Source organism: Onychomys torridus, chromosome 1, assembly GCF_903995425.1.
Source record: "Onychomys torridus chromosome 1, mOncTor1.1, whole genome shotgun sequence".
Lineage (NCBI taxonomy): Eukaryota > Metazoa > Chordata > Mammalia > Rodentia > Cricetidae > Onychomys > Onychomys torridus.
The window spans coordinates 63,766,243-63,788,416 of record NC_050443.1 but is presented as its reverse complement, the minus strand read 5'-3'; the positions used below and the strand labels follow the sequence as shown (position 1 = coordinate 63,788,416).

At 44.4% G+C, this 22,174-nt stretch overlaps 1 protein-coding gene across 2 annotated transcripts; it reads left to right on the top strand.

Moving 5' to 3' along the window:
- The first annotated feature begins 1,927 nt into the window (after positions 1-1,927).
- Cfap161 (cilia and flagella associated protein 161) lies at positions 1,928-20,056 on the top strand. Of its 2 annotated transcripts, XM_036204168.1 has the most exons (9): positions 1,928-1,975; positions 6,509-6,702; positions 7,730-8,399; positions 9,201-9,290; positions 9,822-10,057; positions 11,821-11,911; positions 16,960-17,118; positions 18,545-18,618; positions 19,527-20,056. In XM_036204168.1, exons 3-9 carry the CDS (start codon positions 8,328-8,330, stop codon positions 19,717-19,719), a joined length of 915 nt encoding a protein of 304 aa, XP_036060061.1. In that variant the 5' UTR covers positions 1,928-1,975; positions 6,509-6,702; positions 7,730-8,327; the 3' UTR covers positions 19,720-20,056. The 2 variants fall into 2 exon arrangements, with proteins under 2 accessions (XP_036060061.1, XP_036060070.1); XM_036204177.1 differs by lacking the exon at positions 16,960-17,118.
- The last annotated feature ends 2,118 nt before the right edge of the window (positions 20,057-22,174 follow it).

The following is a 22,174-nucleotide window of genomic DNA, read 5'->3' as shown; positions in this document are numbered from 1 at the left end:
CATGATATCATTGTTTTTTACTGCTGAGTAGTACTCCATTGTGTATATGTGCCACATTTTCTTTATCTATTCTTCAGTTGAAGGGCATCTAGGTTGTTTCCAGGTTCTTGCTATTATAAATAATGCTGATATGATATGATAGTTGAGCATGTGTCCTTATGATAAGAATGAGCATTCCTGTAGGGCTGGGCGGTGGTGGCACACACCTTTAATCCCAGCACTGAGGAGGCAGAGGCAGGCAAATCTCTGTGAGTTCGAGGCCAGCCTGCATTACAGAGTGAGTTCCAGGAAAAGCACAAAGCTACACAGAGAAACCCTGTCTCAAAAAACAAAAACAAAAAACAAAAACAAAAACAAAAAGAATGAGCATTCATTTTATATATGCCCAAGAGTGGTATAGCTGGGTCTTGAGGAAGACGTATTCCCAATTTTCTGAGAAATTGCCATACTGATTTCCAGAGTGGCTGTACAAGTTTGCATTCCCACCAACAGTGGAGGAGTGTCACAGGCTTGTTAACCCAGTACCATAGAGCTCTGGGAATTTGCTGCACTGCTCTGTAAGCATACAAGTGAAACCATTGCATGCAGAACATGTAGGAATACTGTTTCTAAATAATAATAATAATAATAATAATAATAATAATAATAATAATAATTGCACTGCTCTGTAAGCACACAAGTGAAGCCATGCATGCAGAACATGTAGGAATACTGTTTCTAAATAATAATAATAATAATAATAATAATAATAATAATAATATAATAATAATAATAATAATAACAACAACAACAATAAATAATGATGCTGATGATAATAATAGAGGATGGGAGAGAAATGGAGCCAAACAGCTGTCCTGAATTCTGAATTTGACTATCCATGTGCAAAATACTTACATTTCTGTGGAGCCATAAAGAGTAGATTTCTTTTTGATCAGAGAAATGGGATGAATGGGATGGTGGCCGACAAAGGAGTATGGATGAAGCTGGAGTTTGCTGAGGGAGAAAACCCCGAGTTGGATGCAAGTCACCCTAGCCCCACCCTCCATTGGGAGAGGCATGTGGCTTTGTATAGCTCCTTCCCATTCTGTGGGCTCCAGAGGTTCAGACTGGCCTATGTAGTCATACTGTACTGCAGGCCCTGATGACCCTTCACTCTGACAAGGTGGAAGTTTCTGTCCCAGCTCATCATTTGAGTCAAAGCATAACACCACTCCTTTTAAAAAAAATCTGCTTGTCATGTGCAATTTAGGTTTGCCTTGCCTCTGCTTGAAAAGGGGGTGGGAGGGATGAAGTTTGAAATAAATTTTCAGTGATTTAGAAGATACATTCCCTCTGTAGCTCCAGGGCCTCTCTGGTTTGGGATCCCAGGAGACAGGGCCTGAAGGTCCACCTTCATGCTGGCTGAAAGCCGGAGTCCTCTGAGGACATCCGTGGGTCTCCGGCAGACTTCTGCCCTCTCTCCGTTCCCCTGCTCTGGGGGTCAGCTGCTTCTGCAGAGTCTACCTCCTATGTGGAAAACATGTTTTCTGGTTTTTTTGTTTTTGTTTTTCCTGCTTTCCCGGCAAGGCCATTTGGCTTCTTCTGGCCCTGGCTTCCAAACCCAGCCCCGAGCTGCCCTTGGATTTCTAAAGCCACCAGAGTGTTGAGAAAAAGAAAAGGCTTCCTTTTCCCAGGTGAAAGGATGAACGGCTCTGGTTGGTCGGCAGAAAAGTCACTGCCACGGCCACGACTACCAGTTATACAGAGCTTTATTAGAAAGCAATAGGGGATCGAAGGAGGAGCCAGGCCTGGCTGGGGAGGGAAGCGGGGAGCAGAGCAGAGAGGAAACAGAGAGAAGAGGGTGGGAGTCCGCATCCGACTTTTTAAAGCGGGGATTGCGTCAGCGTCTGCTGATGATGTAAGGTGTTAGACCCAAGCTGCACATGTACAGAATCCTAACACCAGGGACCACTCTTCTCTGCTCACAATGAGAAAGGTACGGAGCTGGAAAGCAGGACATTTCTTCTGGGGTCAAGACTTCAGGGTGTTCTGGAGTGGGGCATCTGATGGTTTGCACTGTTGAGGGGATCAAAGGCTAGGCACTAGACAGCCAAGTTCTGGTTGAAAGAGTCCAGGGAACTGTTCGTGGGGTGAATGCTAGGCTCTGGAGGAGGGGTCATGCCTGGCTCAGGAGAGATATATGGTGTTCATGTGGTGTTCTTGCCTGGAGGAGTTGAATGAAAACAGAAGAGAAATCCAGATGGAGACATAAAAAACCTGGAAGACTCTTGTCTGCTGAGTCAGCAGTGTGTGTTCTTGGTTGAGGGTGGGAATAGATGTCCTGGTTGGAGGAAACATTAAAGAAAATTATGTCACTTGTTAGAGTAGGACCATTTCTGGTGCCTTGCCTTCTGTATCAGGGGATTCTTTTGTTTTTGTTTTTGTTTTTGTTTTTTTTCAAGACAGGGTTTTTCTGTGTAGCTTTGGAGCCTGTCCTGGAACTCACTCTGTAGCCCAGGCTGGCCTCGAACTCACAGAGATCCACCTGGCTCTGCCTCCCGAGTGCTGGGATTAAAGGCCTGCGCCACCACCGCCGCCGGGCTCAGAGGATTCTTCAGTGGGGAGTCAACTTCCATTTAGAGATGTCTTCCCTGTACCCACCTGACATCCCCAGCCTGCCATCACTGTGCAGAAGGGGGTTCCTTCTTCTGACTCTCCACAAAAACAGGGACCAGGAGTCTCTTCTTATTTTGATCTGTTTCCCCAGGCAAAGCCCAAGTGAGTCTCAGATAAATGCACACGCATTTGGATTCCCTCATTGCATACCTGGGTTCCGACATCTGGTGAGGGTAACTTGATTCTTTTCTCATACGCTTTTACTCCTCCATTCCCGCTGTCATGGCATCCCTTCTTCCGGGGTGTCTCCTAACAGGCTTCCTGGGCTGCCTGCCTGAAATCCGTATACACCAGCCTGGAGCCACAGTAGACTTGCACTGCCGGACTCTGCTCTTTATTAGTTTCTTCTGAGAAATTTCACACTGCCTGTAGAAGAGTACCCATAGGCCTTGCCAAGGCCTTTTAACCCTTTCCTTTCTGCTCCCTTTCTATTTATTTATTCTGCCCTGCATGAATTCCTGGTCTCTCTTTACTCTGTTTCTTTGCCTGAAAGCATTTTTTTTTTTTTTTTTTTTTGCTATTCCTGCTTCTTTGTGCCCAAATCTTATTTCTTTTTATATTACCATGTCCTTTGAGCCTCAAAATCACTTGCGTTGGTGTTATAATTTGAATATAAACTATCCCCTAACAGGCTCATGTGTTGAAAGCTGTTGTTGTTGTTATTTTGGAACTTAGTTGTAGAAGTTAGGGGGCCTAGTTAGGGGATGCAGGATGTCCCTAGGGTAGACATACCTTGTCTGGGGCCCTTCCTCATCTCTGCTTCCTGTCTTTCATAAGACAAAGAGCTCTGTCTCACCACATCTTCCTCTTTTGCCATGATGCTCTGCCTCAACACAGACCAACAGTCATGGGGCCAAGTGACATAGACCAAACCTCTGATGCTGTGAACTCCCTCCTCTCTCTTCCAACACAATGTAAACTCCTTACTTATTTAACAGTTGTGGGTCATCCCATGGATGGATACCTAGGACCCAGCACCAAGTTCAGCACAACTTCTAAGCCTCTATTTTGACTCCAGTAGGGCAAGCACGTGACTCTTGTGTACTAGACCTTTCACCTTAGATTTGATGGAGTAGCTTGTGCTGACATAAACCCCATGCACATCTGTGTGCACTGTCCCTGTGAACTCATCCTGCCTAGCATTTTAGTGACACCAGTTAGCAATAGTGTTCATGATGGCATCTGTCTGGCAGGAAGCAGTTTTCCTCTTTAATTTGTTTCATGCTACTGGGCTTGGTGTGGTGGGGGCACACCTGTCACCCCAGGGCTTAGGAAGTTCATGTAGGAGGATTCTAAGTTCCAGTTTTGGGCTCCACAAAGAGTTGCAAGTCTCAAAAGAAAATCTGTGGACTGGGGATTTAGCTCAATAGGTGGAGTGCTTCCTAGCATACATATAGCCCTGTATCCAATCCCCAGCACCACACAAACCCCATGTGGTGGTGTGTGCCTAGAATCCCAGAACTTATGAAGTAAAGGCAGAAGGATCAGAAATTTAAGGTCATCCTGTCTACACCACAAGGCTAGTCTGGGCTACTCCAGGCTTTGTCTCAAAAAAAAATTTTTTTTTTTCAGATATAGTCAGTGCTTCTTAAAATGTTGATTTTACAAGATGACCCTGAGGAAAGAGATTCTGTGTTGAAATGAACTTGGGCTGTGTTGCACCCCTGAAGCTTTGTTGTAGATTCTCAGGGCTTGCCTTGAACCCAAGACTCTGAGAAACTCTGTGACCAAGAGCCGTCCTTACTTCCCATCTCAAGTTGACAGCCAAGTTCTTTCTCCTTTGTATTTATGAACACATTGCAGATTATTTTGCTCGTGCCTTCCAGGGTGTTGGCAGTATGATAGCCTCCCATTTCTACCAGCGAGGACAGTTCTGAGGCCCAGAGACAACTGTGCTGCTGCAGCTAATGGGAAAGCTGTTCTATCTGGCTTTCTCAGTGTGACCCTGGGCTGCCCTGCCTGCCTTCCATCCACCTACTGAGGACTTCTATAATCTGTCTTTAACACATGTCTCCTGGTTCGCTTTCCCAGTGTCTGAACTTTCTTCTCTTTACTGAACATGACTCTTTTCAAGTGTTTCTCTCCAGCTTTTCCTTTTTTTCTACCAGATGTCATAGAAGTAAGCAATAAAAGACTCCAATCAAAGTTCCCTATGCCTCATCAAATCACACACACACACACACACACACAACACACAAAAAAAAAAAAAAAATAGCCAAGTTTTTTTTTAAAGTATATGACTGCTTTATGTCAAAATTACAGTTGTTAAGTAGAGGGTGTGTGGGGGAGTAGGTTTAGAAAGTCAGATTTAGTCAAGCCACACAGGGGCATCAGTGAGTGAGTAAATATAAGTTTGTCTTGGTTTTGAGGGTGTTAAAGGGAATGTAAATGACATTTTTTTTGTGTGTAATTATATTTAAACTAACTATTTTATGACCTCAAAAAGGGCTTGAGAGACTTTGTCTTGTCAAGTGATTGGCAGACCCCTCTGGGTGACTCCCACAGGAAGTGGGAGCAGTGATAGGTTTTTGTTCTTTATGGGACAGCGTCCTGGTGCACAGTAATCTTGTGATTCGAGGCTCCCAGAGTCGGTTTTAAAATGCTGTCCATTAGTGACCTTGTAGGCAGCTTAGGATGTCTCATCTCCTTCCGGCGCCAGAGATAGGACTCAGGTCCCACTCTTCTGAAAGGCAGTAAAAGTCCTGCTGTTTCAGTCCTTATTTCATGGACTGTTGTCTATGAGAGAGGTGTCCAGCCCCGACGCCCTCAGTGTCTCCTTGTTTAGAACCCAATTTCGTGGGGAGCATGGAAACCCTGAATGGGAACAACATTGACTTTAGTGTCAGAAATCTGCATATAGAGTCTTTGCTTTGGGATGCAGTATAGCTGTCCTGTGCATGCGTGTGTGCGTGCATGCATGCATGCGTGCATGTGTGTGTTGAGACAGGTCTCACTGTATAGCCCTAATTTGCTAAGTAGATCTGGCTGGCTTCTGACTCACAGAGATCTGACTGCCTATACTTCCCAACAGGGATTTAAAAATCTTTTTTTTTTTTTTTTTTTTTTAAACTAGGAGTATATGTGGCTATGTGTGTAGGTGTGTACATCTGAGTACAGTGCCTGGGGGAGGTCAGAGGCATCAGGTTCCCTGGTACTGGAGTTACAGGCTGATGAGAGTTGTTCAACATGGATGACCCATATTTGGGTCCTCTGGCAGAGTGATACTTACCCTTAACTGCTGAGCCATCCTAGCAACCCCCATGCCTTTTTGAGATAATTTTACATAGGTCAGGCTGGCCTCAAACCTACTTTGTGCTTGAGGATGACCTTGAATGCCTGATCCTTCTGCCTCCACATGGTGAGTGCTGGGGTTAAAGGCATGTGCCAGTATACCTGGCTGCAGCTGTGTATACACTGCTGAGGTCTGTATTAGGCGTGTACCAGCATACCTGGCTGCAGCTGTGTATACACTGCTGAGGTCTGTATTAGGCGTGTGCCAGCATACCTGGCTGAAGCTGTGTATACACTGCTGAGGTCTGTATTAGGCGTGTGCCAGCATACCTGGCTGAAGCTGTGTATACACTGCTGAGGTCTGTATTATTAAGTAATTGCCTCACTGTGCAAACATCAGTGCTGGTTGGTCAAGCCAGGATCTTAAACTTCCTCCATATCTGCTATTGGCTCTCCTCAAATTTCTGTTAGTGTTGTTGCCTTTAGTGAATGCCGATCCCCAATGTTTCTCATGCTTTTCAATACTAGCTGTACTGAATCTGGACATGATTGACTGGGGAGGAATAGCCATTATTGTTTTTGTGGTTTTAGAAAAAAAAATCACTTGGAACTTTGTCTCCAGGTCAATCATTGCACATCAGCTCCTCTCCAAGATCAGTGCTGGCTTTGAATGTTTTGTGTGACAGTGACCAGAACAGTACAAGAGCAATTTAAACAGTCTGGAGATGTAGCTGCAGGATACGGCTGACAGGATAACCCTACACACTGCTTCACAGTACCCTGTAACGAGCAGGAGGCATACCTTCTAAAACAGGGGTAAGCAATCAGCCAATAACAGTCAGTCATTTAGTGTCACTATGGTCCTTCTGTGCTATCCACAATTGTGTGTGCTACGCTTTTATTCAGCAGGCAGCACACGGGTTTTTCTTCTACAGCAGCAGCACCGGAAACATGTGAGCAGGGCTCTGGGCTTTGATGGGCCTGTGCGGCATCACCAGGCAACAGCCTGCTTTCAGACGATTACGCTCCTGTGTGAACAGGTACACAGGATGTCTGTTGTTCACTATGTGCTACAAGGTTGCCTTGGGCAGTTTGAACGGTGGTATACTGCTAACTTCACTGAGTCTCTTTCCAGTTCATCACATACCCCAAGCGACACGCGTCTGATCTAATGAAATGACTGGCGTAGCGTCTTTGGAAATGCCTTAGAATGCGGCCATGGGGGACAGTTCAGTGGAGCCACAGAGAGCAGAGTGTTCCTTTTTGTGTCCTGTGCTGCAGCTTCCAAGTTCAGGTCCTTCCAGGTCCACAAGGAACCCGCTTTCCCCAAGTTTGCCCACTAGTCATCCTTACAACCCATGGGGCAACAATGACTCATCTGTAAGCCCTCCAGTCCCCTCATCATTTCTTCAGTGGCTTGAGTGTATTACAATCTCCTGAAGCAAATTGTTTTCAGGGTCGGCTTCCCTGTTGAGGCTGGGTTTGGCCTCCCTCCACCTTCCATTTCTTGCTGCCTTGGGAGGCTCTGGACATTGGGGAATTAATGGATGCATTCCGTCAGCAGCCAGCACCAGGTGGTTCTACCTAACTGCTTATTCCCCCTTACTCATAAGACAATATTCTCTTGAAGAAATGTTGGCTATAGCAAACTTTGGTTTTCCCAAGAGTTCCTGCGAATCACAGGCTTGCCATTGCATTTGGACACTGGGAGGGGAGGGTTGCTATAAAATCTGTGAAAACATGGACTACCTCAGAAATGTACACATACAAATATGCTAACACAGTGATCTCTTCCTTCGGAAGCTGTGAAGTTTGACTAATGTCTCCCCCTTTTTTGTTTTAGTTTTCCTGTGGTATAGTGACGAGAAGCTGTTTTGTGAAGTTGCTACTGACAGAGGTTAGGAAAATAGGCTGGAGCTGAGCCACACTTCCACAGGAAAGCTAGGGGCACTCCACTTTCAGAGTGCTTCCGCGTAGATCCCAATTTAAAAAGCAAAAAGCATTTGATGCCAGTTTAGTGTGCACACCTGCTATCCTAGCACCAGGAGGCAGAGTCAGGAAGATCTCCAGCTCAAGACTGGACTGTGCTACATAATGAGTTCAAGACCAGCCTGGGATATATATCCGGACGCTGACTTGGAGACCCATTCCAAGAAACACGACATAAAAATGTTTCAAGACCTTTTCCCCCCAGAGAGCACTTGGAACAGTGTCTTCCCCGGGGGCTTCTCGATCTGCTTTGCCATGGTGCCAGTGATGGGAGAGGTAGCTTGAAGTGGAGGGTGCTTAGCAGCCTAAGGCGGAACCAGCCACTTAGTGTGCTGTCACTTATTGGCTAGCCAAAAGGACCTTGACCAACCGGGAACTGCCTGGTCGTCATGGCAACAAGACACGCTAACGCTAGTGTCCTGGGAAGCTGGCTTTCTGACTGAGCAGCGACGATGGCGGCGCAGAACTTGTACGGCCCTGGAGTCCGGATGGGCAACTGGAATGAAGATGTCTATCTGGAGGAGGTGCGCAGGTTGCTGCCGGGTTCCCAGAATCGCAGATTCTGTCCTGCACGCTCCCTCGCTGCTGCTCTGAGCACTTACCCTCTTACCCAGCCTCACCATGTCCCCCGTGCACTTTGACGAACCCGAGGTAGCTCATCCGCTGTCTCTGCGCACCCAGCCTCACTGAGTGTCCGCATTTCATGGTTCCTGAACCCAGAGCAAACCCAGAGCTTGCCTCCTCCAGGGTTCTCTGCTTTCACCAGCTTTGTGACACCTCTAGGTGTTGGGAAGGTTCTGGGGTTATGAGTGTGTGGAGAGGGCTGGGCTTTTTCATATGCTCACCTCATAGTCAGGAGGACCCCAGTGGAGATTGCTGGCCTCCAAATACCATTCTTTTGTGGTTGTTGTTGTTGTTTGTTTGTTTTTTGAGACAGGGTTTCTCTGGGTCATTTTTGGTGCCTGTCCTAGATCTTGCTCTGTAGACCAGGCTGACCCCCAACTCACAGAGATCCACCTGGCTCTGCTTACTGAGTGCTGGGATTAAAGGCGTGTGCCACCACCGCCTGGCTGATTCCAAGTACCATTCTTGATTGTTTCTGGATGGATTAAGTAAGCATTGGGGCTGCCTCCTTTTCCTCGTGCATTTCCCTCTCAATTTTCTCTAAGCATTCCACCGTGACACGTGGAAGACATTCTGCCATCCCTGTCACGATCACATTTCCTTTTGTCTTTGAACTTGAGATGCTTCTGAGGGAAAAGCTACCATTACACGGGCTCTGCAACAGCTCTGCCCTGGACTCCCCTTTACTCTGTCTCCCCCAGGAGCGCATGAGAGATTTCCTAGACAAGAGGGAGAAGGGAGAACTTCTTATACAGAGGAACAGAAGGCTGAAAAAGAACATCTTGAGACCGGTAATATCTAATTCGCACGCCAGGTTGAAACTGCTGTCAAATTCAGTGTGAGTTAAGCAAGAAAAACCTCTATAAACAACTAACCATTTTGGAAACTTAAAAAAATATATCTGAAAAGTACAATGTTTAAAATCCTCCAAGATTTTAGAAACATAAGGGAAATATGCCCTTAAATATGTTTACTCAGTTATGTTTGCCTGTAAAGGGATGGATTAATGCTTGCCCAAGTAAAGTGCCTTTCAGTTGCTGCTCAAAAATCTTTAACAAGTGTTGAATGAATTGAGAATGGAAATAACCTGTGTCAACTCCAGCAGCTTCCCTTGACCTTGCTTAGGGTCATTGGGAACTTTCTTGATAAAGTGGAAGGGAAGGACACTGAGGATGGGAAGCAGGGAGGAAGGGAGGGAGAGAGGGAAGGCCTTGTTGAAATGGTGCCAGTCTAAGAAGGAAAGGAGGTACACTCAGGAGGGCCTTGGTCTCAGCAGCTGAGGAACTGATTGGCTTATTGGAAAATTCCTGCTCAAATTGTAGATGGAGCTTTCGGTAACCGAAGATGGATTTGCCCACTATGGCGATAAAGTGATCCTTGTGAATCCTGACCACCCCCAGGGGGAGGAAGCTGGCTTATTTCAGGAAGGAGACCTGAGCCTGTGCATGAGCCCAGATGAAGTTAAAGCCCAGATATGTGATGAACTGGAAGTGCCCTGTGGTGTGAGTGCTGTGCAGACCATCACCCCAATGGGCAGGAACACCTTCACCATTCTGAGGTAGAGACACTCAGTGTCAGCATTGCAGAATCTGCTTGGATTTGTAGCTTACAAATCTCTGAGATGAGGAGAAACTAGTAAGTGTTTACCTCATACGTGCGAGGACCTGAGAGAGATTCCTAGAAAACTCATTGAAAAAAGACTAGTGTGGGGTTGGGGATTTAGCTCAGTGGTAGAGCGCTTGCCTAGCAAGCGCAAGGCCCTGGGTTTGATCCTCAACTCAAAAAAGAAAAAAAAAAAAAAAAAAAAAAAAAGACTAGTGTGGTGGCACACTCTTGCTATCCCAGCACTGGGAAGGAAGAGACATGCAGGTCTCTGAGAGTTGCTAGTAGCCAGCCAGCCTAGCTTACCTGGTGAATTTCAGGCCAAATGAGACAGTTTTTTTTTTTTTTTTTTTTTTTAAGGTGAACAGCACCTGAGGAATACCACTGTGCACACACAGACAAACACAGACAGATGGACATACACGGACATGGACACGGACACACACACTGGGATCAGGCAGTCATGGCTGCAGGCAAAGGTTATATGAACATTTTCTGAGGTCACACCTTGTCACACCTTGCTTGTTTATCTGAGAACTATTGTTGAGGGCCCTTTACATGCCTATTTGCCTAAGACAACAGGTTAATTAGCGATTTGTGTTCAACTCAAAACATTTGCTTCACAATGGTCAGATCCTGAGAATTGAACTTACATTGTGCCTGGAAGCAAAGAAGGCTTTTCCCAAGAGTGTTTACAGGATGCTTTGTGCTCAGCAGAGTGCTGGTGTTGTTCTGGATGTTACATTAGCTTCACAACACAAATATGCCATTTCACAAAAGGCTACGGGAGGTGTTTCTACTCTTTTAAACTCAATCATCTGCCAACAATTGACCTGAGGTTTTGGAAAGGATCCATGAGACCCTTAGAGACACACAATAACAACTAAAACCACCACTTTCCCTCTACTGGAGACTTTGTGACAAGATAGAGCCTGCCTTCCGCAGCCTTCACTGAATTTTTCTTGAGTCCAGATGGTTTGCGGTAGAATAACTTAAAGTTGATGACCATTTCTGTCCCTGGAAGATTATGGGGGGAATTGTATTCAATGTCTGCAGAGGTAGAACCTTGGCTCTGTCTGAAAACGTCAGCGCACGTGACCAGAAGTTCTTGGCCTGTGTTGACATGACACGCTTAGTCTACTCCGGTCAAGGGCTGCAGAGTGGGGAGGCTCTGGGTTTGACCTGTGGGGTACAGTAGGGGATAGTATGCTCATACTGTTTGGATGTTGATGCTAAAACAAAAGAACTTTTACAGGGGGTCATGGTGGTTTATAGCTGTAATCCCAGCACTCCCAGGAGACAGAGGCAGGAAGATTCCTCCAAGTTCCATGTCAGTTTGGGTTACATGGTGGGTCTAAGGCCAGCTTGGGGCTTCAGTGTGAGACTGTCTCAAAACACCAAAAAACATAACCACACATTTCTCAAAGACATGAATAGATTAATACATGACAAAGAAAAAAAAAGTCATTTAGTTGGTGCTCAAGAATATTTCAGTTAATGTTGCACGAATTGATGATGGGCTCCAGCACGTGATTCTTATCAGTGTCTCAGATTGACATCATCTCGGATGACTGAGGTCTTTGCCTGGCAAATAAAACAGACCAGAGAGGAACTTTGGTTATTTTATTTAGAACAGTATGTGATATAAGCTGTCAAGAAAAGCACAGGAATGATGATAAGGCAGAGTCCTCACTCTCTCCTGGTGCTCCAACCCTCCAGGGACAGCACAAGCAGCGATGCTGTGGACCAAGTCCTTAGATACGGGCAGAGCTTCTGCCTCGGGATACCAGCAGGACTGGAATGCAAGACGGTGAGTCTTCTTGTGCATGCCTACGGTCATCTATCATTCTTGTTTACCAAGACAGCTAACAGCTACCTCCAGAAGGGACTGTGCAGATGGTGGACTCCATTTCTGCTGTCACTGTGGGTTCAGTCTATGGGTTCCAGTGGGCATTTTGTACCTGGTTATTTCTCTTAACCATAAGTAACAAAACAAACAAAGAGCATCCATGTCCTTAAAAGCTAAGGAGTGAAGACAGGAAAGTCTTCGCAATGCAGCTGTCAAAAGGCAAAAGTTGATACACTTTAAATAATAAATTAAATAATTGGGATAACTAACACTTGTCATATGCCACCAATACCAGCAAGATATACATTTCCCAGACTAATCTTGAACTCCTGGACTCAAAGTGATCCTCCTGTCTCAGTGTCCTATCAAATATCTAGGACTATAGGCATGGACCATTGTGTCCAACTCTGGCATTTTAAATTTTTGATTAGCAAATATGTTTTAATCTAAGAAGTAATAAGGACAACATGAGTTTGCAGAAGCCAGGAAGCTTGAGCCTCTGAGATCCTTTTACTTTGGAGATAATGAAGTATAATAGCCCAGATGTGGTGGCACACACCTATAAACCCAGCACTTGAGAGGTTGAAGCTGGAGCATTGCCTTAAGTTTGAGACTCCCCTGGGCTACAGAATGAGAGCTCTCTCAACAAAGCAAAACACATAGCAGAACCAGAGAAACTCATGCTTGAATTTCACATGCAAGTGGTGTAACAGGGATTTGTGTAAATTAACCGTTTGAGTCAGTGGCTCATAAAATCTGAGCACTATGCCAGGCAATGCCATAATTGCTTCACACATATTAACTCCATTTTTTTTTAAATGGGTCTCTGACATAAGAATATTGGGAACATAGAAGTTCAGCTACTGGATGACAGGGCTAGGACTGTCTGCATCGCTATGGTTTGGATGTGAAATGTCCCCCCATAGGCTCCTGTGTTTGAACACTGAGTTCCCAACTGGAAGAGCTCTTTTGGGAGTTGGGGACCAGCTGGAGGAAGTGATTTGCAGTGGGGGAAAGGCCTTACAGCTCTTTCTGGTTCTGGCTCAGTCTCTCTGCTCCTTGGTCTGTAGGCACAGACACAGCCATAAGCTGTTCCTGTTGCAAAGTCTTCTCCACCACGATAGACTAACTCCTGAAACCGGGAGCCCAAATAAGCCCTTCCCCCTGCAAGCTGTGTCTCACCAGGATTTGATACCAGCCTCGAGAAAAATGATACCAACGGGAGATTCCAGTATTATCTGGTATAACATTATATCATCATTTTTTGGTACTACTAAGCCAAACCAATGGTGCCAAACTATGCTATGCATAGGTGTCAATCTGCAGCCTGAGTTTAGATGCAAAAGTGAAACAAACACTCAGTCATCGAGGCAGGGGTGTAGTACCCAGAGATGAGCACACCAGCATCTGGCTTTTTCTATTTGTGCTTTTCTATGTGCCTTCTTGAAAACACAAAACTCGGCTGTGATGTAATGAACACCAAGGTTCTTTCTACTCCAGAGTTTTCAAAGCTCTTATTAACAATCACATTTAAGGAATGCCTAATATATTGTTGTGTGGGCTTTATTCTATGTTTAGGCAGTCTCTTTTTATTCCCTCTTCTGTTGCTCTTATTATTCAGCTTAGGCTGGCCTTGAACTAGTGATCTTGCCTCAGCTTCCTGAGTACTGTGATTACAGGTGTGTGCCACCATACCTAATTAATTGAATTTGTTATTCAATTTTCTATCACATATAAAGTTCCATGTATATATATGTGTAAATGCTTAAAGTTAACCCCCCTCAAACCCTAGTTAGTGAGTCTCTCTTCCAAATAGAATTTTTTTTGGCACAGATTTACTGCTATCAAGAATGCAAATACAATTATTAGAAGTACTACACCCTATATTTTTAGCACTTTGGGTGCTGAAGCAGGAGGATTGCCACAAATTCTAGGCCAGCCTATGTTACAGAGTGATATCCTGTTTTTCTTCCTTCCTTCCTCCCTCCCTCCCTCCCTCCTTTCCTCCCTCCTTCCTTCCTTTCTTTCTCTCTTTTAAAGATAACATGTGCCGGGCAGTGGTGTGGCACACGGCTTTAGTCCCAGCACTCAGGAGGCAGAGGCAGGCAGATCTCTATGAGTTCCAGGCCAGCTGGTCTACAAAGTGAGTTCCAGGACAGCCAGGGCTACACAGAGAAACCCTGTCTTAAAAAAAAAAAAAAAGATAACATGTTACCAGTTCTTTCTTAATTAATTATGCCAATTTGTACTCTCTGCAACAGTAAGTACAAACAGCTCTGAAGCGTGACAAACATCCTAATTTAAATCTTTGCTGATCTTATGGAAAAGGGTATGTAAACGTTGTAGCACCTGTTTCCTTTCTGTCCCTGTACTTTTGCCTCCCCTCCCCCATCCTCATTTTTCTTCCTCTTTGCTGTCCTCCTCCTTTGCCCTGGGAGCCATGTGTTCTTTGCTCCTGACTGATTCAGGCTTACATCTCTGCCCTTTCCATGGGTGATTGGATTTTGCATATTTGTTGTATTTTAAATTGTAGTCATTTTAATTGTACTTTTGAGATACATCTATCAGCTTTTCTTTGAAGTTATTTCTTTGTGTGTGTGTGTGTGTGTGTGTGTATAGGACACCATTTAGGAGTCAGTTTTCACCTTCCACCTTGTTTGAGACAATGTCTTGTTTGTCTCACACTGCGGATTCCAGGCTAGCTGGCCCACGGGATTGCAGGCAATTCTCTCCTCTCTGCTTCCTGTCTTACCGCAGGACTGCCAGGGTTGCAGATGTACACACTACTGCATCTAGCTGTTTCACGTGGGCCCCATGGATGCAAACGCAGGCCAGCAGCTTGTGGGGGAACAGCTTTGGTTCAGTGAGTCAGCTCCTTAGTCCCTCCATTGCTTTTAAGGTTTAATCTGTTAGAGATCCAATAAGAAGAAAAGCAAGTATTAGTTTCTAGACGTTTGCAGTTCGACATTTGTTTAAATTTATTCTTTAATACACTTGGGATTTATTTTGGCAAGGGGTTTTACACCCGAGTTTCCCAAATGACTGTCCATCTCACGTTAGCTCTCAACTAATACTTTTTCCTGACACACTGTGCTTCCCTAAGCATATATTAAATTATCCTATGCACCCACCATAAACTCTTCCTGAAGGTTCTATTTTGATCCACTGGAGTCATCTATTTTTACTCCAGGACTGTAGTGTTGTAATTATACAGCGCCATAATACACTTTGACAGATCTTTGTTTCTTCCCATTACCTCTCTTTGTCTGGAATACATTAGGAATTAATCTTTGGGTTAAATGCAATAATTATCTTTTCCAATTCCTCTGCCTGTGCAGGGAAAAGTCACTTTGTGTTTGGTTGGCACTGTAACACTGAGTGCTTTTTGTAAGGCATCTCTCAACTTCTTTCAGGAAGGCTTTTAGCTCCTGATCAGGTTTTATGACTCGCTTCACACAGCTGGAACACTGGTCTTGATGTTGTTATTCCTTCTTGTCTGCTTTTGAATGTCACGGCAGCAAAGCTCCTTTCCACCCAGGTCCAGCTCATGCTCTCTCTCTCCGAAGTACACACTAGCCCTCTTTACATTCTCCATGCCAGCCGTGGTCCAGGCCTCATTGGTTTGACCTGGCTTCTGCGGAACACCTCTAGGCATAGGAGATGCTTTCACTAGGCCTTGTATCCCAATAATGCCACCTTGGGAATCATCAGCCCTGTGGGGGGCCAGTCAACATCCAGAGGGTAGCTCTTATCCACAGCCCATCACCTCTTTTGCTGAGTAGAAAATGTACAGAGGGTTATAACTCACTTATGCCTTCCTTGTTGTACCTCAAGCACCACTTAATGGATAAAAAGTACTCACAAAGGGCCAAAAAGGTGGCTCAATGGTTAAGAGCACTTGTTCCTTTTGTAGGAGACCTGGGTTCATTTCTCAGCATGCACACGGTGGCTCACAACCAGTCCCAGAGGATCTGAAGCCCTCTTCTGACCTCGGCAGGCACCAGAAATGCACACAGCACATATGCATACACACTGACAAAACACTCATATGCATAGATAAAATAAATCTAAAAATTTTTAAACACACTAAAACCTTGTTAAAAGACAGAGAAACCACATTCATGTTCAAGATGAAGGCAAACAAGCAAAGAGCTAACAAAGAGAGAACATTCTGGACTTTAGCAGGATGGGACAGCTCTTGAGAAAGTGTATCCATGCAGCTGATATCCATTCCCAATGGGAACATGGATTCCAGATGGTCAGGGTCACTGTAGAGTCATGAGCAAGTGCCAGCTGTGATGGCTCCAGACTGAAGAGGACCTCATCTTTGGTGCCCAGTTTCAGCAATGTTATTTATAGTACGTAAGATACAGACCCAGGTCCCATGTTTTGAAAGAGAAGGGGAACAGGAAATGGAGTATGGAAAATGTCTTATTTTTCTATTGCTGAGACAAAACACCATGACCAAGGCAACAGAAAAGAAAGCACTTACTTTAGAAGTTCACAGTTCCAGATTGTTAAGAGTCCATGACCATCATGGCAGGGAGAATGACATCAGGCAGGCAGAGATGGTGCTGGAACAGTAGCTGAGAGCACATATCTGATCTTTAAGCAGGAAGCAGAAAGATAGCTAACTGAGAATGGAGCGGGCTTTGAAATCCTAAAAGCCACCTCCAGCGACACACCTCTCCCAATAAGACCACACCTCCTAATCCTTCCCAAACAGTCTCACCAACTGGGGACCAAGTATTCAAGCATACGAGTGTGGGGGCCATTCTCATTCAAACAATCACAGGAAAGAGAAGAGGGGCACAGGGAAGGAGGGAGGAAGGAAAAGAGGGGGAAAACACTATTCTGACAATATATTCCTAAGGACGGGGAGAGTTGTTTTCTCATAGGATGGGGTAAGAACAGGGTTCTAGATGGCTTTTGTGCCTGCTTGCTGTGCATTGGTCACCCATTCCCCAGATTTCTTGGTAGCCGTGACTTAGATCATGTGCCATTTGCAGCTGTATTTATCAAGTGACCACAGGACCCTTCTGAAGTCTTCTAAGAAGTCCTGGCTCCAGGAGGTGATTCTGACAGATGAGGTCTCTCATCTGAACTGCTGGCAGGCTATCTTCCTTGATCCCCAGCTGCGCCTAGAATATGAAGGCTTCCCAGTCAAGGTGAGCTTGGCATGTGGGACATTGGGGTCTGGGGCCTGTGAAAGGAAGGTCTGTGACTCACACCTGTCGGTCAAGTGGAGGCTCACTGTAGCTCCAGTAGCAAGAAGATTTTCTCTTGTTCTTTCATTGTAACTTAAATGTGGGCAGCACTGGTTTGTTCCGAGGAAGCACTTGGAATTCCTGTCTCTCAACCCTGGCTACAGGTTAGAATCACCCCCAGAGCAGTACAAGACCCAGAATCCCTGGAACCTCTTAACACAGGCTGCCAGCTCTGTATGAGATCCCAGCATGCAATATGGCTTCCTAACCTGATCTGTAGAAGCCTCCCTCCCTCCCCATCTCCACCTTCCTTCTTCCTTCTCTCCCTTTCTCCTGCCCTCCCTCCCTCCCTTCCCTCTTTTCTCTCCCTCCCTTCCTTCTCTCCCTCGTCCTGTCCTCTCTTTTTTCTATGTACCCCCACCTGTTCCATTTTCTTCTCTTCTGCTCTCTTTTATTTCCTCCCTTCACTTCTCACTCCCTTTCTCTTCTCTCTGTAGCTGAAGTTTTCTGGTCCTGCCTGGCTCCCACAGCCCTGCAGCCACATGGACCCAAGTAAACGCACAGAGGCTTATATTAATTAAAACTGCCCAGCCATTAGCTCAGGCTAACTATTTACTAGCTCTTACACTTAAATTAACCCATAATTCTTATTTATGTTTAGCCATGTGGCTTGGTACCTTTTCTCAGTTCTGCCTTCACATCTTGCTTCCTTTGTGTCTGGCTGGCACCTCCTGACTCAGCCTTCCTGTTCCCAGAATTCTCCTCTCTGCTTATCCTGCTTATATTATACTTCCTGCCTGGCTACTGGCCAATCAGCATTTTATTTATCAACCAAGGGAACAAGACATTCACAGCATGCAGAGCACCATCACCAATCACCTCTTCTCCCTCCCTCTTCTTTCTTTCCTCACTCTGTAGGCCAGGCTGGCCCAAAACTCTCTGTCCTTCCAAGTATCGGAACAGGGTCACTGAGAGATCCTTCCTCAAAGAATAAGGTGGAATACAATGGAGAGATAGCCGTTGTCACTTCTGGACTCCACATGTGTCAGCACACATGTGCAAGGCATACTCACACAAACATGTATGTATAACACACACACACACACAAATAGGAACTGCTGAATACAGACACACATGCACACACATGTGTATTTAACATCATTAGCCATATTTCACGTTGTCAAATCTTCTTCAACATGACTTTGACTAATTATTCTACCATGGTAGCTGTCTACCATCACGCATTTTATCAAACCCATCATGGTCCCTCAACCTTGTAGGTTATATATGTATTACACTGAAATGAGTATGTTAATCTTTTCTAGATTTTTACTTCTAGGAAATCAGACAGAATGCTAATAGTACCCTCTTTTCCTATCTCATGAAGGCAAATGAGAAAATTATCATCTATCATCGCCACACAAACCGAGCCCTGGCGGCCCATCGGCATCTCTTCCTAAGGTATCATACTGCTAGGTACAGAAGAATGCCATAGTTGGCTCAGGTCATACATGTAAAAGCAGAAATATTTGACTAAAAGTCTATGTCTAGTCATGCGAAGTAAAGATTTTTAGGTGCTGAATTAAGAACAAAGACATTTGACTTATTTTTATTGCCAAGGTTTATAAAAAGTTATTTAAAAGGAAAGACCAATTTTTGTTTTCATTTATTGTTGATTTCATCTACTCTTAAGCATACTAAACAATCAAATATGTAAAAATACTTGTTAATGCTCAACATTATTTGAATATTTCTGCTCTATGATACAAAGATAACCACTCAGTTGGTATATCAAAAATCTTATTTTGTCAAGTGACATATTTTATTTTATAATTCAGAAAGAGGTTATTAAATTGATTAAGACAGTCAAAAGACAAAATTTAGTTTAAATTCAAGAGTGGTCCCTCTGTTTATCACCTAGAATCTTGATTGGCCTAAATTTAAAATCCAACAGACTTCATTTTGCAAATACTTATTTTTAACACTAAAGAAACTTAATGTATTATATTGAGAAATACTTTGTTAGAGATACCTACACAGTCCATACATTATCTATTGATTGGAATTATAACTGATACTTTTAAACATTGTAATTATGAATTATGATGCTGAAATTCTTCTTTGTGTAGAACTTTGATGTTATTCAGTAAAGTCCTCCCCAATGGGAGGATGCTGGCTATAAAAGGAACCTATGTACTAAACCTCTGCAAACAGGGGTGAAATATTGCTGCAAATGCACCACAATTTAGGGGCTCTATTGGGCTTTGTAGAGTGGACTGATCCAAGAGGAATTTTCTAGGATGGATGAGCAAATGTTCATGAGCACTGTCACTCAGTGTCTAACTGGAATCCATTCTTTTTTGCTCCAGGACCTATTTTGGGAAGGAAGTTGAGGTTGCAGCTCACACGCATCTGGATTCACACAGAGTTGAAAAACCCAAGAACCACTGGATGCTGGTTACCGGGAATCCCAGGAACAGGTCGACCACCGTGCTGAACCTCCCCACACCTCCCTCGGATGACACCCGTGCCGTGGAGCAGGTCATGGGCATCAATACGTAGTGATACATCAGGCAGACAAGTGGCCTCTCAGGCCCTGCTCTCATCAATTATAGGTTTTAGAAGAAATGAGCAATCTTGATTGTGCCCCAAGCAGCTTTTTTCAGTAGGGTGCAGAACTCTATTAACTGTATTAATAGAAATACCGTATTAAAATTATTGAACTAGTGATGGGGGCCTACCTGTCAGGGGTAAATAGAGTTTGAAAATAATAGTATTTGAAGTGAGGTCGGCTTCTGTTGATATCCTAATTGTGAAGAACTCAGTGCCTCCACAGAGTCCCTTGCTTAGCAGGCCTTGCAAGGTCAATGCTCCTGTCCAAAGCTGTGTTTATGTAATAAAAAATAGTCACAAGTTTATGGATGTTTTGGTGTTGCTTCCCCAATTTTCTTTTATGTGGCATAATGTATAGTTCTGAGCTGTAGCTTTGCCTTGGAATGAAAATCTCCCTACCTTTGCATCCCGAGTGCTGGGATTACAGCCATGCACCACTGTGCTCTGAAAAAAAAAAATCCTACTTTTGTTTCAGCCTTCAACCTGGGATGCCAGATCCTCTATTCAAGTGGGGAATCTATGTTCTGACAATGACTTTGTTACTGCAAAAATCCCTTTCCCTCTAGTGAATCTTTGAAACCAAATCAATCATGATGTCATCCATGTGATAATAAAGGTCCCAACAATGGGGCTGGGGAGATGGCTTAGTGACTAAATGTGCATACTGCTCTTCCAGAGGATCTGAGTTGGGTTCTCAGCATCCGTTTCAGGTGGCTGACAACTGCCTGTAACTCCAGCTCCAGGAGAACTGGTGCCCTCTTCTGGCCTGCTCAGGCATTGCTCTCACATGCACAACCCCTCTCTGACATACTAATATACATAATTAAAAAAAATTAAAAAGGAAAAGTTTGGACAGAATGAATGTATATTTCCATTGATTTGTTCAACTACTCATTCTTCCTTTGATATATGTAAGATATTATAATAGGAAAAATGGCTCCCCCACCTTTGTAGGTGTAAGGCTGCCCCCAGCGAAATTCATTGAGTTGTATAAAGTAGGTTAACAGTAGGTTTTATGTAGATTAACTTGATCTGGAGAACACTTCAAGAAGCAGGCATTGCACCAAAGGCGGAATATCCTGTCTCTGTGTTGAAGTCACCTTGGGGAACAGTCACAGTCACTAATGTCAGGACCCTAAATAGACATCTTGACTCCAAGCCAGGTTCAGCCTGGACATTGAGTTTCCCCAGTGACTCTCAGATGGGCCATGGGCTTTGAAAGGAGCCCTATAAACAAAGACCTAGACAAGAAATTAACAGTTTCTTGGGGTGGCCAGAGAAGGCTTTTGTCAGCAGGTGCCAGCCTGACTATGTACTCCAGCACCTGAAGACCTTTGGCAATACCAATGCCCAGGCTATACTTCACATTTCCAAACCAGAGCCTCTGAGGTAAGGCTTTAAAATGTACATGCTTGGGCACATCTTCAGAGAGCCTCATTTGGTTTACTTTGGGTGGAGTCTCAATTTCCACACTGCAAGTTTAAAAAAAAATTTTTTTTTTAAATTTTATGTGTATGGGTGTTTTGACTGCCTATATGTCTGTGCACCCAGGATTCATTACCCATGAAAGACAGAAGAGGGCATCAGATCCTGTGGTACTGGAGTTAAAGATCATGTGAATGTTGAGAACTGAATCTCTGGACGAGCAGAAAGTACTTTTTAACTCTGAGCCATCTCCACAGCCTACAGAATCTGTATTAAAAAAAAAACTTGCTAGTTTATTTTAAGTTAGTCACTGTCTTGGGAGGGGAGGGTGACATGTGCTTGTGGATCTCCAAGGGCAAAGCCAGGCAGGTAGAGTTGGTCCACTTGCTTATCTGGGAAAGACATTCTGTTACAGCTAAAACCATCTGCCAACATAGCAACCAATTCTGGCCCATTCTCACTCCCATTACAAGGGTATCTTAATCCCTGTCTCCAGGTTATGTCAATACCTACCATGAGGTCGTGTGTGTGTGTGTGTGTGTGTGTGTGTGTGTGTGTGTGTGTGTGTGTTGTGTAAGAGAAAACCCAGGGCTTAGAAGTACAGCTCAGTAATAGAGCAGTTGGCTAGCATACAGAAATCCTTAGGTTTGACACTCAGAACTGGGGGGTGGAGGATACAAATGAACCCTGTGCCTCTCATACATAGGATGCAGTCCCTAAAAGGACAGGAGCACTTTAGAACTGAGCTTGTTACTCATGTCACCAATACCTCAGTATTGTCTGTTGAACATCTCAGAACATTATAAAGGACATTTATGCTTTTTATGATTTAACTATCACCACTCTCTGGTGTTACATATGAGACATTTATTATTCATGGCAAGTCCACACAGTTCCAAGACTTTCCTTTTAGACTCCAGATCAAGGGTTTTTTTTTTAAAATTTAATTTATTTATATTTTATGTATGAATGCTCTGGA

Bases quoted from the DNA above. Each gene is read 5' to 3' on its own strand.
- Cfap161 (XM_036204168.1), top strand. From the start codon at position 8,328: ATGGCGGCGCAGAACTTGTACGGCCCTGGAGTCCGGATGGGCAACTGG. The intron at 8,400-9,200 runs GTGCGCAGGTTG...TGTCTCCCCCAG, and splicing joins AAGATGTCTATCTGGAGGAG to GAGCGCATGAGAGATTTCCT. The intron at 9,291-9,821 runs GTAATATCTAAT...CTCAAATTGTAG, and splicing joins AAAAGAACATCTTGAGACCG to ATGGAGCTTTCGGTAACCGA.